Source organism: Athalia rosae, chromosome 3 (genome assembly GCF_917208135.1).
Source record: "Athalia rosae chromosome 3, iyAthRosa1.1, whole genome shotgun sequence".
In the NCBI taxonomy this organism is placed as follows: domain Eukaryota; kingdom Metazoa; phylum Arthropoda; class Insecta; order Hymenoptera; family Athaliidae; genus Athalia; species Athalia rosae.
Genome location: NC_064028.1, coordinates 23,482,274 through 23,495,259, shown reverse-complemented (window position 1 = coordinate 23,495,259; position 12,986 = coordinate 23,482,274). Strand labels below are relative to the sequence as shown.

The window sequence follows — 12,986 nt, the reverse complement described above, 5'->3', positions numbered from 1 at the left end:
GTTACACACAAGGACGCGAAAGGGAAGACAATTCGCTGCTTTTTTTCCAATTTTTCATTTCATTTTCTCCTTCCAATCGAAAATCGATATTGGAACCGATTTTTGATGTAGATAGATAATGGGGTGGGTTGAAAAAAAAATTTTTTTCTATTTTATGAGCATGGAAGCAGAATTTGTACATTGTGAAGAAAGAAAATTTTTCCTGTGTATTTTGAGTTAGCCCACTCGTTTTTTGAATAAATAATTAATAAAGTGGGGTACTTCCAGCAAAAAAATTTTGTCCCCCTAATGATTACTCGATCGATCACATGAGTAGATGATATTGGCTTTCGGATTTGGATTTCTGAGCTGATTATACGTGAGACTACCCTTGAAAAGCCAAAAATAAAAATCAATTTTTAGGCCAAAAGTAAAGTAGTTTAAAAATTGATTTTATTACACTTTTCCGACGTATTTTGACCTCAGGAATCCGAATCTGGAAGAAAAATTGATCTATCTCTAAAATTGACCAAGTTATCGCCAATTTTCAGCTTTTTGGGGTCAAAAATAAAAAATTGTTTTCTTAGTCTATCTTGATGTAATTTGAGCTCAGGAATCCGAATCCAAAAGAAAAATTGATCCATCTGCAAAAATGACCGAGTTATCCCCATTTTTTCGCATTTTTTGGTACAAATTTGAGGATATCTCGGAGGGAAAAAATCGTAGCTCATTTTGGACAACGGATTCGTATTCCTGAGGTCAAAATACGTAAGAAAAGTGCCATACGATCAATTTTAAAAAATAAAAATTTTTGGCCAAAATTTGAGATTTTTCCAAGGGGTACCCCTTACGATTTTTTCAAATTTTGACCAAAAATTTTTATTTTTTAAAATTGATCGTATGGCACTTTTCTTATGTATATTGACCTCAGGAATACGAATCCGTTGTCCAAAATGAGCTACGATTTTTTCCCTCCGAGATATCCTCAAATTTGTACCAAAAAATGCGAAAAAATAGGGATAATTCGGTCATTTTTGAAGATGGATCAATTTTTCTTCCGGATTCGGATTCCTGAGCTCAAATTACATCAAGATAGACTAAAGAATCAATTTTTTATTTTTGCCCCCAAAAAGCTGAAAATTGGCGATAACTCGGTCAATTTTAGAGATAAGTCAATTTTTCTTCCAGATTCGGATTCCTGAGGCCAAATTACGTCAGAAAAGCATATTAAACCCAAATAAAACAATGATTTATTTTTCGCTCAAAAATCGAATTTTTTTTTGGCTTTTCAAGGGTGATCTCACGTATAATCAGCCCAGGAATTCAAATCTGAGAGCCAAAATCATCAACTCATGCAATCGATCGAGTAATCATCAATTATTCGCTGTTGGGAGCAGCAAAATTATAAGACATATCGATTGATTTTAGTCGTAGACCCACTTTGATTCGTCGCAATCCATGCGTGGGTCGGAATATTCGAATTCTTCAATTTACCAACGAGCCCGAGCTTTGCTGGAGTCAGCGTAGCCAGCAGCGTAGCGCTTTGTTGTGAGACGTCACCTTCGGGGCTGAGCAGAGGTGACGCCCCACAACAAACCGCGCGCCCGTGGCTACCTGACCCTTTGAGATAGCCTCGAATTCATGCCAAAAATCTACTCATGCAATCGATCTAAAAAACATCTAAAAATTGTCGATAAGAAAATAAAAAAGAAATTTTTTTTCAAACCCACCCTTATATATAACTGGAACTGCGAGTCAAACGGCGTTGTAGCAGGTGTATAAAGTGGCGGTGAACCAAAGGGTTGTTAACGATGAGACATTTAGGCGTATAAATTTTGATCAGCTAATTTGGGAGTAGGGAAATTTTGAAATGTATGTAAACTAGTCTTTAGGCGTTTTGGCAAAATCCCCACTACTAATATGTATCCATCCCTTTCCCGCAGCCATCCGAGGGATGAAATCGCCCTTCGAAAGCAGCAGACGTGGATGTATATATATATCTATATATAGCCTGCAGTTCTACCATTTCGCAAACTCCATTAAAACATTAAGCACGTGTCGATGCACTCGGAAAATCAGACGCTTATGATCTGTCCTTTTCTCCGCGTACCGGCATCCCCATTCAGCCCTTTAGCCCTTAGCCCTTAATTCGCATGGAGCATTATTTACGATGCTATTGTGGAACTTAAAATATGAAAAACAAAAAAAAAAAAAAACGGAAAATAAAAAAGTACCCTTGTACTGCAAGCTGAATCGTAACCGGAAGTGTTGAAAAATACCTTCTTGTACTGTGATAAAAAAAAAAAAAAAAAAAAAAAAAAAAAACAAGAAAAATGAAAAAAATGTGCCGCTGAAAATGGAAACGAGTCAAGTCCAGCTGTTGAATTAGATTTTTCTCTGGTGTTAGACGCAGTTATATAGCAGGTTCCCCGACGATTAAGGCCGTTTAAAAAAATAAAAAAAATAAAATAATGTCGGAGCCACCAACGAATCATTTGTCATCCTGTCCGCGCGCGGTCTCCCAGCGGGACTCTGTATAGCTTATCCCTTGAGACCTGCGAAATAATTGTTCCACGGCATTCGGGCAGAGATATTATGTAGTAGAACAGTCAGTTTCCTTTTATATATAATAATGCAATATAACGGCCGCACCAGTTATACGAACCAATTTTGTCCATAGCAGGTATATATACCTGAATATAATTTTCATTCTTTTTTTTTGTTCGATTCTTTTTTCTTCTCAATATAATGTGAATTCGATGAGTCAACGATCTACTCGGTTATTTTCTCACAATGAAAATGAGGAACGAATTTTTTTTTTCTATTTTTCATCGTTGCGATCTGGAGGCTTCCTATATAATCGAGCATATAGAGTGTATGGAAGTATCCTCTTTATAATGAATTTACATCGCAGTTGTAACACTTTACGTGGACCTCTTGACCAGCAAAAATATTTTTTTTATTTCGAGCTATCCAGCCAGAAGTATCAACTTTTTTGCCGATCACTTGACAATTCTTTACACTGGAACGGACGAGTTTTGAAAAATAGTTCCTGAAAATAGTCCTGTGGGAAACTGTATAACAACGATGATAATAATAGTAATAATAATTTTCATGTGAGGAATTCTTTGATCTGACCGCCATCCGATAAATTTCCCTCCTCGATCGTCGGTTATTTTGGAAGGGCGTCTTGGCCCGGTCAGTTCGGTTGTCACCCTGCTATAGGTATGGGTAGGTATATGAGGAGTTGACGGAGCCACGGTATAAGCCATAAGGTAAAGGCAAAGGTATAAAGGTAAAAGTAAAGGGAACGGGAATCACTCCCCCAAATTCGTTTGACATTTTCACTACGGGGGATGAATGAAATATGATAATAATAGGTTTAACTCCGCGGCGCGCGGTCAGCCTTGTCAACTGTTCTGGTCAAATTGTCCGTGCAGAGAGTAAAACTTCTGCCGTATAGCGCGTGGTGTGTGTAGGTGGGTGTCTGTGTGTGTGTGTATATGTATGGCAAGGAGGTTGGTATTTTCGAAGGCTTGTATTTTTCCGCCCATTTGAATCTTCCATTTAAGTCTATATTGGATTATATTAGGATTACAATTGGCAACGAAGGGATTGCCGACGACCAAGTTATTGGAAATCCGGTATAAGTCGGTAAAAACAAAATTAGGTAGACAGATGAATATAATAATGTAGTTTTCTAAGCACCAACGACTCACAATGGACCATCGAAAATAACTTGATGACCTGCGGATGGGATTAACGAAATATAATTTTTTTTACACGGTTTCTACGGTTTACTATTTTATTTTCTCATTTTGTGCGTCTTCTTATTCTTTCCATATACGTGAGAAACGTGGTATACATACACGATCGTAACGATACAAGTGGGTATAAGTATACATAAAAATTGATAGACACGTATTCTGGAATCAATTCCCTTAATTAACGTCTTTTTAACCTAATTAATTAGTGGCTTATACATCGAGGTCGGTCAGCTAATGCGAAATACTTGTAGTTGACCGGCAGTGACGTCACGTGCCCGTCACCCGAGTTGGCGCCCCCAACTTCCGGTCAAATAATTGATATTAATAGTGAAAGATGGGTCAATTTGCTCTCGGAGCTCTTAAATATCATATATACTTCTGTGAGATTAGATAAACCAATTTAACATCAATCGCATATCGTTCGATACACAACGTCATTCAATCGATCAAAAATAATCATTAATATTTTTTCTGCCACGCAGGCGACGCGATCAAAAATTTCGAAAACTTGAATAACTGCAACGTTTGTTTTTCGTGGTCATGAATAATCCGCTCCTCTGTTCCTTTTTTTCGTTCGGACAGATTTTTCGTTCACCGGTCAGAAGAGAAAACGTAAAAAAAAAAAAACGTCATGAATATTTTGGACAGCTGGGATGACGGTGATTCGCACACGACGTTCCATAGTCTATACCTCAACCCCGTATAATAATACTTTTGTTGAAGAATGTTCCTCTGAAAAATTGTTCACGCAAATAATGCAGACAAAAGAATTAGCAAATGACCATCAAGGGCTATATACGCTGGAGAGGGATGGCTCTCCAAGTCATGCGCGTCCTCCGAAAACACTGAAATATTAGTCCTCGCTGGTGAACATCGGCAAAAGTATTCGCGTGAGCGGTCCTTTCAAGATCCTGCAGAGGACCCCTTCGGCACAACCGGCGCCTGGAGCAACTTCGAGGATCAGAAATTTTATTTCGGAAAACACTACAGCTGAGCCAGTAAACCGTCGAAACGTGGTTAACAAAAGAGGAAGACGCGGAACCTGCCGTGGAAATAAAGGGCTTCGAAAAACGAAAAACCCCAAAACGGACCAACCAAATCCATTGTACACCTGTCACAGTTGACTGTGGGAAGTCCCAAAGATCAAATCGCATCCCCTTAAAATTCAACAACCGTATAATATCGACTTATTGTCTCTATATCGTAATTGCATCAATTTAACCCCATGGCTCGCCGTTTTTTCAACATTTGTTCTCGTCCTTTTTTTTTTATGCTTTTGTTTTCGCCATTCCACCAACCTTTGCACATACGTGACAGCTATGCGCAGCGACAGGCTTTTGGACGGACAGGTTGTAAAAAAAAAAAAAGAAGAAAGGGAATAAAAACACAGGTGAACGTGCCCGTCAACGTCCGTCCAAATTTCCGTCCAACGGTCAGCCTGCACCGCGGTCACCGTTTTTTCTGACAAAAAATTTTGCAACCAATCAAACCGCGTCGCGGTTTTTAAAAAACCAACGATCAGAAAAAACGAGAAATAATCCGCCGCAGAGATGAGTAAATTTTTGAAAGAGCGTAATAATCATAGAGGGTGATGTGAAAACGAAAAATTGTGCGTCGGAAACCGGAACTCCTGAAGCACGAAAACTGTACACGTGTATGTACAATACGATATTCCGTTGTATTAACGGATTACGCATACGAAAATTCGATTTCCCCGGATTTTCCAATTATCACGTCATCCTCGAACGGACGAAACTCCGAACGACCCGCTTTATACGGGGCGCTTGGATTATAAGCGATACACACGTAGCTGGCAGCGAACACGCGTGTAACAGATGTGTTAACTTATAACGTCCGTCGAATCTCCCGAGTATAACGACGAAACGCGGGATTTTCCGCGTCACAACCAGCCGAGTCGACGATTTTTCTGGAAAATTTTTATCACGTCAGCCGAAATATCGAAAAGCAGCAACGACGTTCGATCGCAAGCCTCAAAATATTTTTTTGGAAAGAACAATTCGGTGGGTCATAGATTTCCAAAAAAGTGATCCCCCGCTAAGTAACTGAAAATTAAAAATTGAGACGGCGATTGAATTCCAAAAGTGTTATGCTATTGAATAACTTTATTAGTGTGAATTATAAGTTTTTACTTTACGGGCCTTGGCCGTGTGGGCGCTTTATGCGTATACACGGGTGCCTGTACGATACAAAAAGATCCTTCCAAGAAAAAATTGTTCTAGGTGGCAGATCGTCATCGTAGTTCAATTAAATCGAAAATCGAAGAGTCATTAATGACAAGTGGCGCCCAATAGCGATGACTCCATGATTTCTATTGACCAGCATATTATATACACTCGCTCCGCGATCACCTCTCGAGTGTTTCAGGTAGGGGATACACACATTCACGTACATACAACGGGGAACAGAGGAACGGGACCAAATAATGACAATATTATAAAAGTCACCGGCAAAGGCCATCCGTTGTGTAAGACACACCGCGCCAGCTTCTCAATATCGATTGGTCAGCAGAACGAAACAAAAAAAAGAAAAAAAGAAAAAAAAAAACGAAAAAAGTTTAATGGATCCTTCTCCTCAGTCTGTATGGATACGCTGTAAGTGTGTCCACAATACGTACCGTATACACCTATACAAAGGTGCGTTGGTAACTTAATCGACAATCTTTTACCCAAACTTCTCACAGAATACACCCTAATATGACGTGTATAAGGTATCAAAGGTATCCGTGATGCTAGAAAATATTGCAGTAGCTTTAAATTGAAGACAAAAAAACTCCAAAGCGGACTCTGTTAAGATTTCCGTATTTGTGAGTTGATTTTCGGAGAGAGCTGCAATGATGATGACGAAAAACTTTTTTTATTTTCATTTTCTTACCGAAAGACAAGAACAAAATTCGATAACGCCTGAGGACTGTAAAGGAGCTTATAAAGTTATGTGCAGGGTTCAGGGCAAGTGTGTATAGATATGTATATGATCCACAACGCAATTTTGTGGATAAAAATTTGCGCGATGCACTTTACGCATACATGTATATGTTGTAAAATAATCATCTCGGAGATGCAGATCGATCGATCGTTGATTTCTACTTTGTATTAAGAGTAATTGCGGGTATCAAAATACCCAACCCCCATATAATAATTTCATCGTCCGCCTCGGGCACCGCAACACCGAGAGGCGAATCGATCCACCTGGATTAAAGGAGGAACAAGATCGAGTGGAAAAGAAACTAGGGCGGACAAAAATTGAACGAAATCTTTCTGAATAAAAACGTTTCTTATTTAAAGTTCGAAAATCAGACATCGTGTCGCGACAACCGCCATTATAATACCCATACTATTTTCTTATATGAAACTTCTCTCCAGTCATCTATAAGTTTCGATCATTGTCCATCTGCTTCCCATTATTTCTTCACGCCGCGCAGATGTTCCGATTACAAAATATACCGATTTTTCGATAACCGTTTCGAAAGAAAAAAGCAGAAAGAGAAAACCCATTCGTAAATACGACGGCGTTTCACGTGCTCCCGATCCAGAGAATTTCATCCCCTTGAAAAAAATGTTGATAAGCGTATCTTCGCAAGAGCGATTATATCGACGAAACAAAAAGAAAGAGAAATGTCCGCATCGGATATAAATGCGACCGGACGTCTGCTACGTCGGACGGTCTATGCGGTGTTTCTAAACCCGCGGAGCACTCGGTGGTGCTATAAGACGCGGAGTATCAGCGACAGGCGGGCCGTTGCTCCGTTGGTCTAGAAGAGGGGGGTTTACAGGCGGGCAGAAGGGCGGCAGAAATCCGTCGTTAGAGGGGGTCACACGAGAAGGTGGGGAGCCGAGAAAAGGGTGGGGCGCCGAAGGGCGGAGAGGGATGGTGAGGTTCGGCAGCGCCGGGGGTTAGCGAGAAGTACATAGAAAATCGTCGCACGTCGGTCGCCCGCTTTTCTGGTGGTCGTTCCCACCAGAGGGGAGGATTTTCAGAGCGAAACGTACGCGCGGCGACGGCGCAAGGTGGCAATCGAAGGATGTGCGGGAGGTAAAAGAGGGAGAGAGGTGGGTGACGGTCTCCGGATCTCCACTCTCCGCGTTTCTACGTCGTCATCGTCTTCGCTTCGTCTTTTACCTGTGTGTTCATACACGTGTACGTACACACGCGCTCACACGCACGTAAAAGAAGACGGAGTCGCCCGTACGGTTAAACTATGCGCTTGTGTTAATAGAAGACATCCATAAATACGTGTGCACAATACAAGCCAACTCGCATCTAACTTCTCTCTTTTTATTTCATGTGTGTTGCAGCGCTGGCGCGACTGTCAAGTAGCAACGGCGTCGCTGGTAGTGGCACCGGAGTTGGTGGGGATGTCGCCTCCAACCCCCTACCGTGTGGTAGGGATGAAAACGGCGCGGTAGGGAGGGTAGGTAGAATAGGTGGTGGGGAGGAGCGGAGCGCTGAACAGGAGGTGGAGAAGTCACGCAGTCCAGAGAGTGTCGAGCCGACGGCCGCGTTTGACGTCGCATCTCTTGTACTCTATGGATCGCGCGCGTTACCAATAAGACTTAAAATTTTACTCGATCAATTGTTTAATCAACTACCGCATCCGCAAGTAACTAGACTACTTGCCGCATTCGGTTGGACCAACGAGGATTACAGTAGAGGATACATACTGCAGGTGAGTCAAGACTCTCGTTAACATCTCTCATCTCGTTAACCTAACGTACCAACCCCCCCCCACCCCACCCCACCGATCCCGATCCGACCCGACCCCCCTTACCACCCCAACCTCGTCGCGACCTTTCCCCCCCCCCCCCTCCCCCCCCGTTACCCCCTTCGACGAACAATGCGTTAGATACTAAAGTACTACACATGGATTAAAACAACGTATGCACCGGTGATTGAACGTTTTTTTTTTTTTTTATCAAAGTGACAGCCCCCCCGTTCTTGTTTCGATCGTAAGACCTATTGGATTTTTCAACTTTCGGACGATCCTAATGATCGAGATGAAATATTAGGATAATCCAACGATCGATCGAATTGATCCGATTTTTTTTTTTTATCGTTTTACGAAAACGAAGATATAAACAGTGACCTAAAGAGATGACATAAACAACAGAAACCAGATGAAATTAAATCAAAACACAATCGTAAAAGTGTCGCGATACACATGGAATGAAGAAGGAAAGAAAAAAAGTGATAAACGCTTTAATTAGCGAGTCATAATTAATTGACAGTGTGTACGAGTCAGATTTTACTGCAGACATCTGAAAGAGTGCTAATGTAATAACTGTTGAAAAATCATAAGTTTGTGAAGCTGAAAAGCAAAACTTTAATTTTGGATCGAATTTAAAAAAAAAACTAAGTGAATTTGAATCAATGACATGTTGATAGCTGAAAGTGTCATCGTCCCACGAAGTTATCTCGTAAACGAAGAACTGACTTCCATAAAACTGTCATCGTATCGCTGTCACATGGTATGGAATTTAAATTGACAAAACAAAAAGAACTGGTACTTAACGAGCGGAAAAAAATGATGACATGGACTGTCTGATGCATCTTCTTGTAGCAGGTGAAGTTTAAGTGCTTGTTCAGATCTACCTGAATTTTTAACGTGCCACAGGAGACTCGATCGTCAGGAGAAAATCACTTGGAAATAAATCGCGATTTACAAAAAACGGATCTTCCTATCATTTATTTGAATTTCTTCGCCATACTTCCACACAAACCTTTCATCCAAGTTCAGAAACCAAGTCTCCGCAATCGTCGTCTCGCGATACTCATGGATTGAAAACATCGCTACCTCGACGCATGCAAGGGATGTCGAATGAAACGAAGAAGAATTTCTTCTAGTATGTATTTCGGCTTACATCGCATCAACGTATGAAATTATTGGAATCTTATTATAAGTATAGATTAGTTATAACCGATTTACGACGCGTCGGATACCAGTTGAGACGCAATCGACGTTTACTTGGACGACACGCGATTCGAATCGACGGTGAAGCGAAGGCCCCCGGCTCTCTTCATGTCCTCATCCTGCGAGAGGATTGAATTTAATCGAATTGAATTTCCTCCGAAATCTTTTTCTCTTCTTTTTTCATCCATCGTTAATAGTTATCCACATCCTGCAACGAAATTGAGGCACATACCTACCTTACGCGGTGTTCGTTTATCTATTAATTTATGTACGCCGTACTGTAAAAGAGAAACAAAATGCACTATACTTATATTCGATATGCCATCCGTGAATCGCGGCGTTTAAACGAAGAAATTATTGAAATTCCATCGAAGACCAATTTACAAGCATCGGGAATTAGTGTTCGATGAAACGTCAAAGATCACGGGATATTGCTGTTTTAACGATTACAAGTCCACATCCATACGTTATTAATAACGATCATTGAAAAAAAAAGGAAATAAAATAAAAAAAGGAATTACCGTAAAACGTTAATTAAACACGTACAGGTATTCGTCGTAATTACAACGTATTGAAATATGGGGAAAGAGTCGTACGTACGTCCACGTGTAGACGAATAAACGAATGAGACAAATAAATAAAGCAACATTCTGAGCAGAGAAACACCTATAAAACGAGATGTACGCAAAGTTCCGCCGATCATCTCTGGCGTCGTATCCTCCTATTTATATGATATACATTCCGACTGCAGAACGATTTTAAGTGCTCATTCGAGCAACGAAATTAGCGATGAAATCCCGTCGAACTATGTATTCTCATTGAACGTGTACGGTATACGCGATGTTTATAATATCATTCGAGATGAGATATACGCTTATATACCGCAGATATAATCCACACTATGTGGACGTATATAGATATGGATACACAAAATTAGCGTATTATATCGGAATTAATTTAACGTCAAAACATACACACCCACAAATACGTTGTATTTAATATATACGCGAGTATCTGTTCGGCTGGTATAATTGAGCTAATGATCGTGGTATACGTATGGATACTTTTACCAACGGGCGAATTTGTAACAAATTTTTCAATTCCTCGTTGACGAAAAAATCGTTAATTAACGAAGAGATGAAAAATTCGCGCGCGCGCGAGGAATGATGTCGGCTGTCAACGATATGATGATTGGTATTCGAATGATATAATATCGTAAGATGTTCATGATTGATGGAAGATAACAAAAAAAAAAGAACAATTGTCATTATCACCTATATTTTCGTCGCGGGGTTCTGCCGCCTAAGAGCTTTTTTTTCTAATACGATAATTAAGATATGGTAGAGAAGATTGGAAAAAAGAAAAAGAGGAAAAAAAAAAAAGAAAAAATTATCCGTGACTATAACTACTGAAAAAGATGGATGTATAGTATTACTGCATATGAATAATTCACACGGGGCGATTTATCTGTTATTATTTCAGTTGGCTCTTCTCGCTCGGGGTACTATATATAATATGATAACATGGTGTATTATAAAGCTAATTGCGAGAAATTGCTTGAAATGTCTCCACGCGTGAGAGAACGCCGTTCGTCCAGGTATAGGTAGCTAAGCGTACGCGCCATCTTGTAAGAAAAAGAAGAAAAAAAAAAGAAAAATATAGAATGGAGAAATATGAGACGAAAAAATGAACGCGTTACGTATGTACTCAAATCACGGTGGCGTTCAAATCTCTCGGTACGGCTTTCCGAAATTCGCTCGTGAAATTTACGAGCGAAAAAGATCCGACGATATCGTCGGAATATCAGGATTCTTCAACGGATGACATGTGTAAATCATTTTTTCGTACGACGGTCGCATTTCGGTTGTGGGAATCGAATCGGTGCGAAGAATTGTAACCGAAAGAAAAAAAAATGAAAAGGAAAGAAAAACTCAGGTAGAGAGGGAGAGAAAAAGAAGCCAACCACTTCGAATCGTATCAACGAAAAGGCTTGTGTTTTTTAAACGGGCCCTCTGGCAAACGAATTATATTATCATATGGTAATATCAATATTATTAATATTATACGCCGAGTTGAGTCGAAGACCCGCGCGCTACAGGAGCCTCGAGCAAATATCTTTTCGTGTCCCGGCCGCAGACGTTGTCCGGTTATAATTTTTTTTATTACGTTTTCTCCGATACGCCGATTTCGATAGAAGGGGAATGAAAAATTTCAAATGAAAGAAATGGGGATAAACAGCACTGGGACCTCAACGTCGAACGGGTAACGTTTTCGGGGACCTGATTACACGCGTATACTTTTTCACGTACGTAGCCGGTCGGTTGAAAAATTAGTTGAAATGTGAGAGTTTCTTTACGCGGCGCGCATATCCGCTGCACGATGGACGGCATGGGCCGATTTCAAAACGCGATATAAAAGCAGAGACGCCATTAACGACGAAATTTCAATTCAGAGAAAATGAGACTCGGGTATATACCTATAAGTATTTTAGTATAAAGTATTCCCATCTACCTACCTACCTACGATGCAATTGAAATCCATGGTATATAAGGCATGGTACGTCTATCGGACGGCGATCTTCACGTTTTCTACACACGAATAAGACAAAGCCCCCAGGCGTGAAATGATATTCAGTGTCCAGTCACGGATGGCACCTTCAATTGCATTTTTATTTCATTTTATTTTACCTGTTCCTTTTTTTCTTCGTCTTACCCTTCCCCCTTCCCCTTTCGTTCGAAGAAACGTACACGAGCTTGCGTATTGTATTATTAATAATCGTCGGTACTTATCTCGATATTAATGGTTTCAATTATACAATATTTGAATACTGTGAGCGAAACCAATAATCGATACAAAGTAGAGTACATGTATTGCTATAACTTGGCTCCGCTGCAGTCTTGCCTGAATTTTTTTCTTACAATGATCAAACTATGAGACGCGTTGAAATAATAATCGGGCGTACCGAAATCGTTAGATTCGTGCATAACAAAATTGAACTGTATAATAGCATCGTTTTTTTTTTTTTTCCATCTATTAGAGTTCAGGGAATAGGTACATGATTGTTTAGCTACTTCGAAGAATTATAAATTTGAACTACATAACTGAACAAGAAGAAAAACTGACGTACACGTATAATGTATACGTGGTGTACCTGTGTGTTGTACAACCTCGTATAAAACACTGACGTGGGTATAATTTAGAATCTATCTTCTCGCATCACCGTCATCATCATTGAAACGACCAATACGAAGACCGCGACGATGAAAGAAGAAAAATTGAAAAAAAAAAAAGAAGAAAAAGTGTTTAAAAGTGAC

General features: G+C 40.1%; 1 protein-coding gene across 2 annotated transcripts in view; it reads left to right on the top strand.

The window, feature by feature from the left end:
* The window catches only part of LOC105686793, a 142,860-nt gene that overhangs the window by 124,688 nt on the left and 5,186 nt on the right, over nucleotides 1-12,986 (top strand). For both annotated transcript variants that reach the window (XM_020852807.2, XM_020852808.2), the window contains exon 4: nucleotides 8,060-8,430. In XM_020852807.2, coding sequence (XP_020708466.2) covers nucleotides 8,060-8,430 — 371 coding nt within the window. The remainder of the gene's footprint in view (nucleotides 1-8,059; nucleotides 8,431-12,986) is intronic.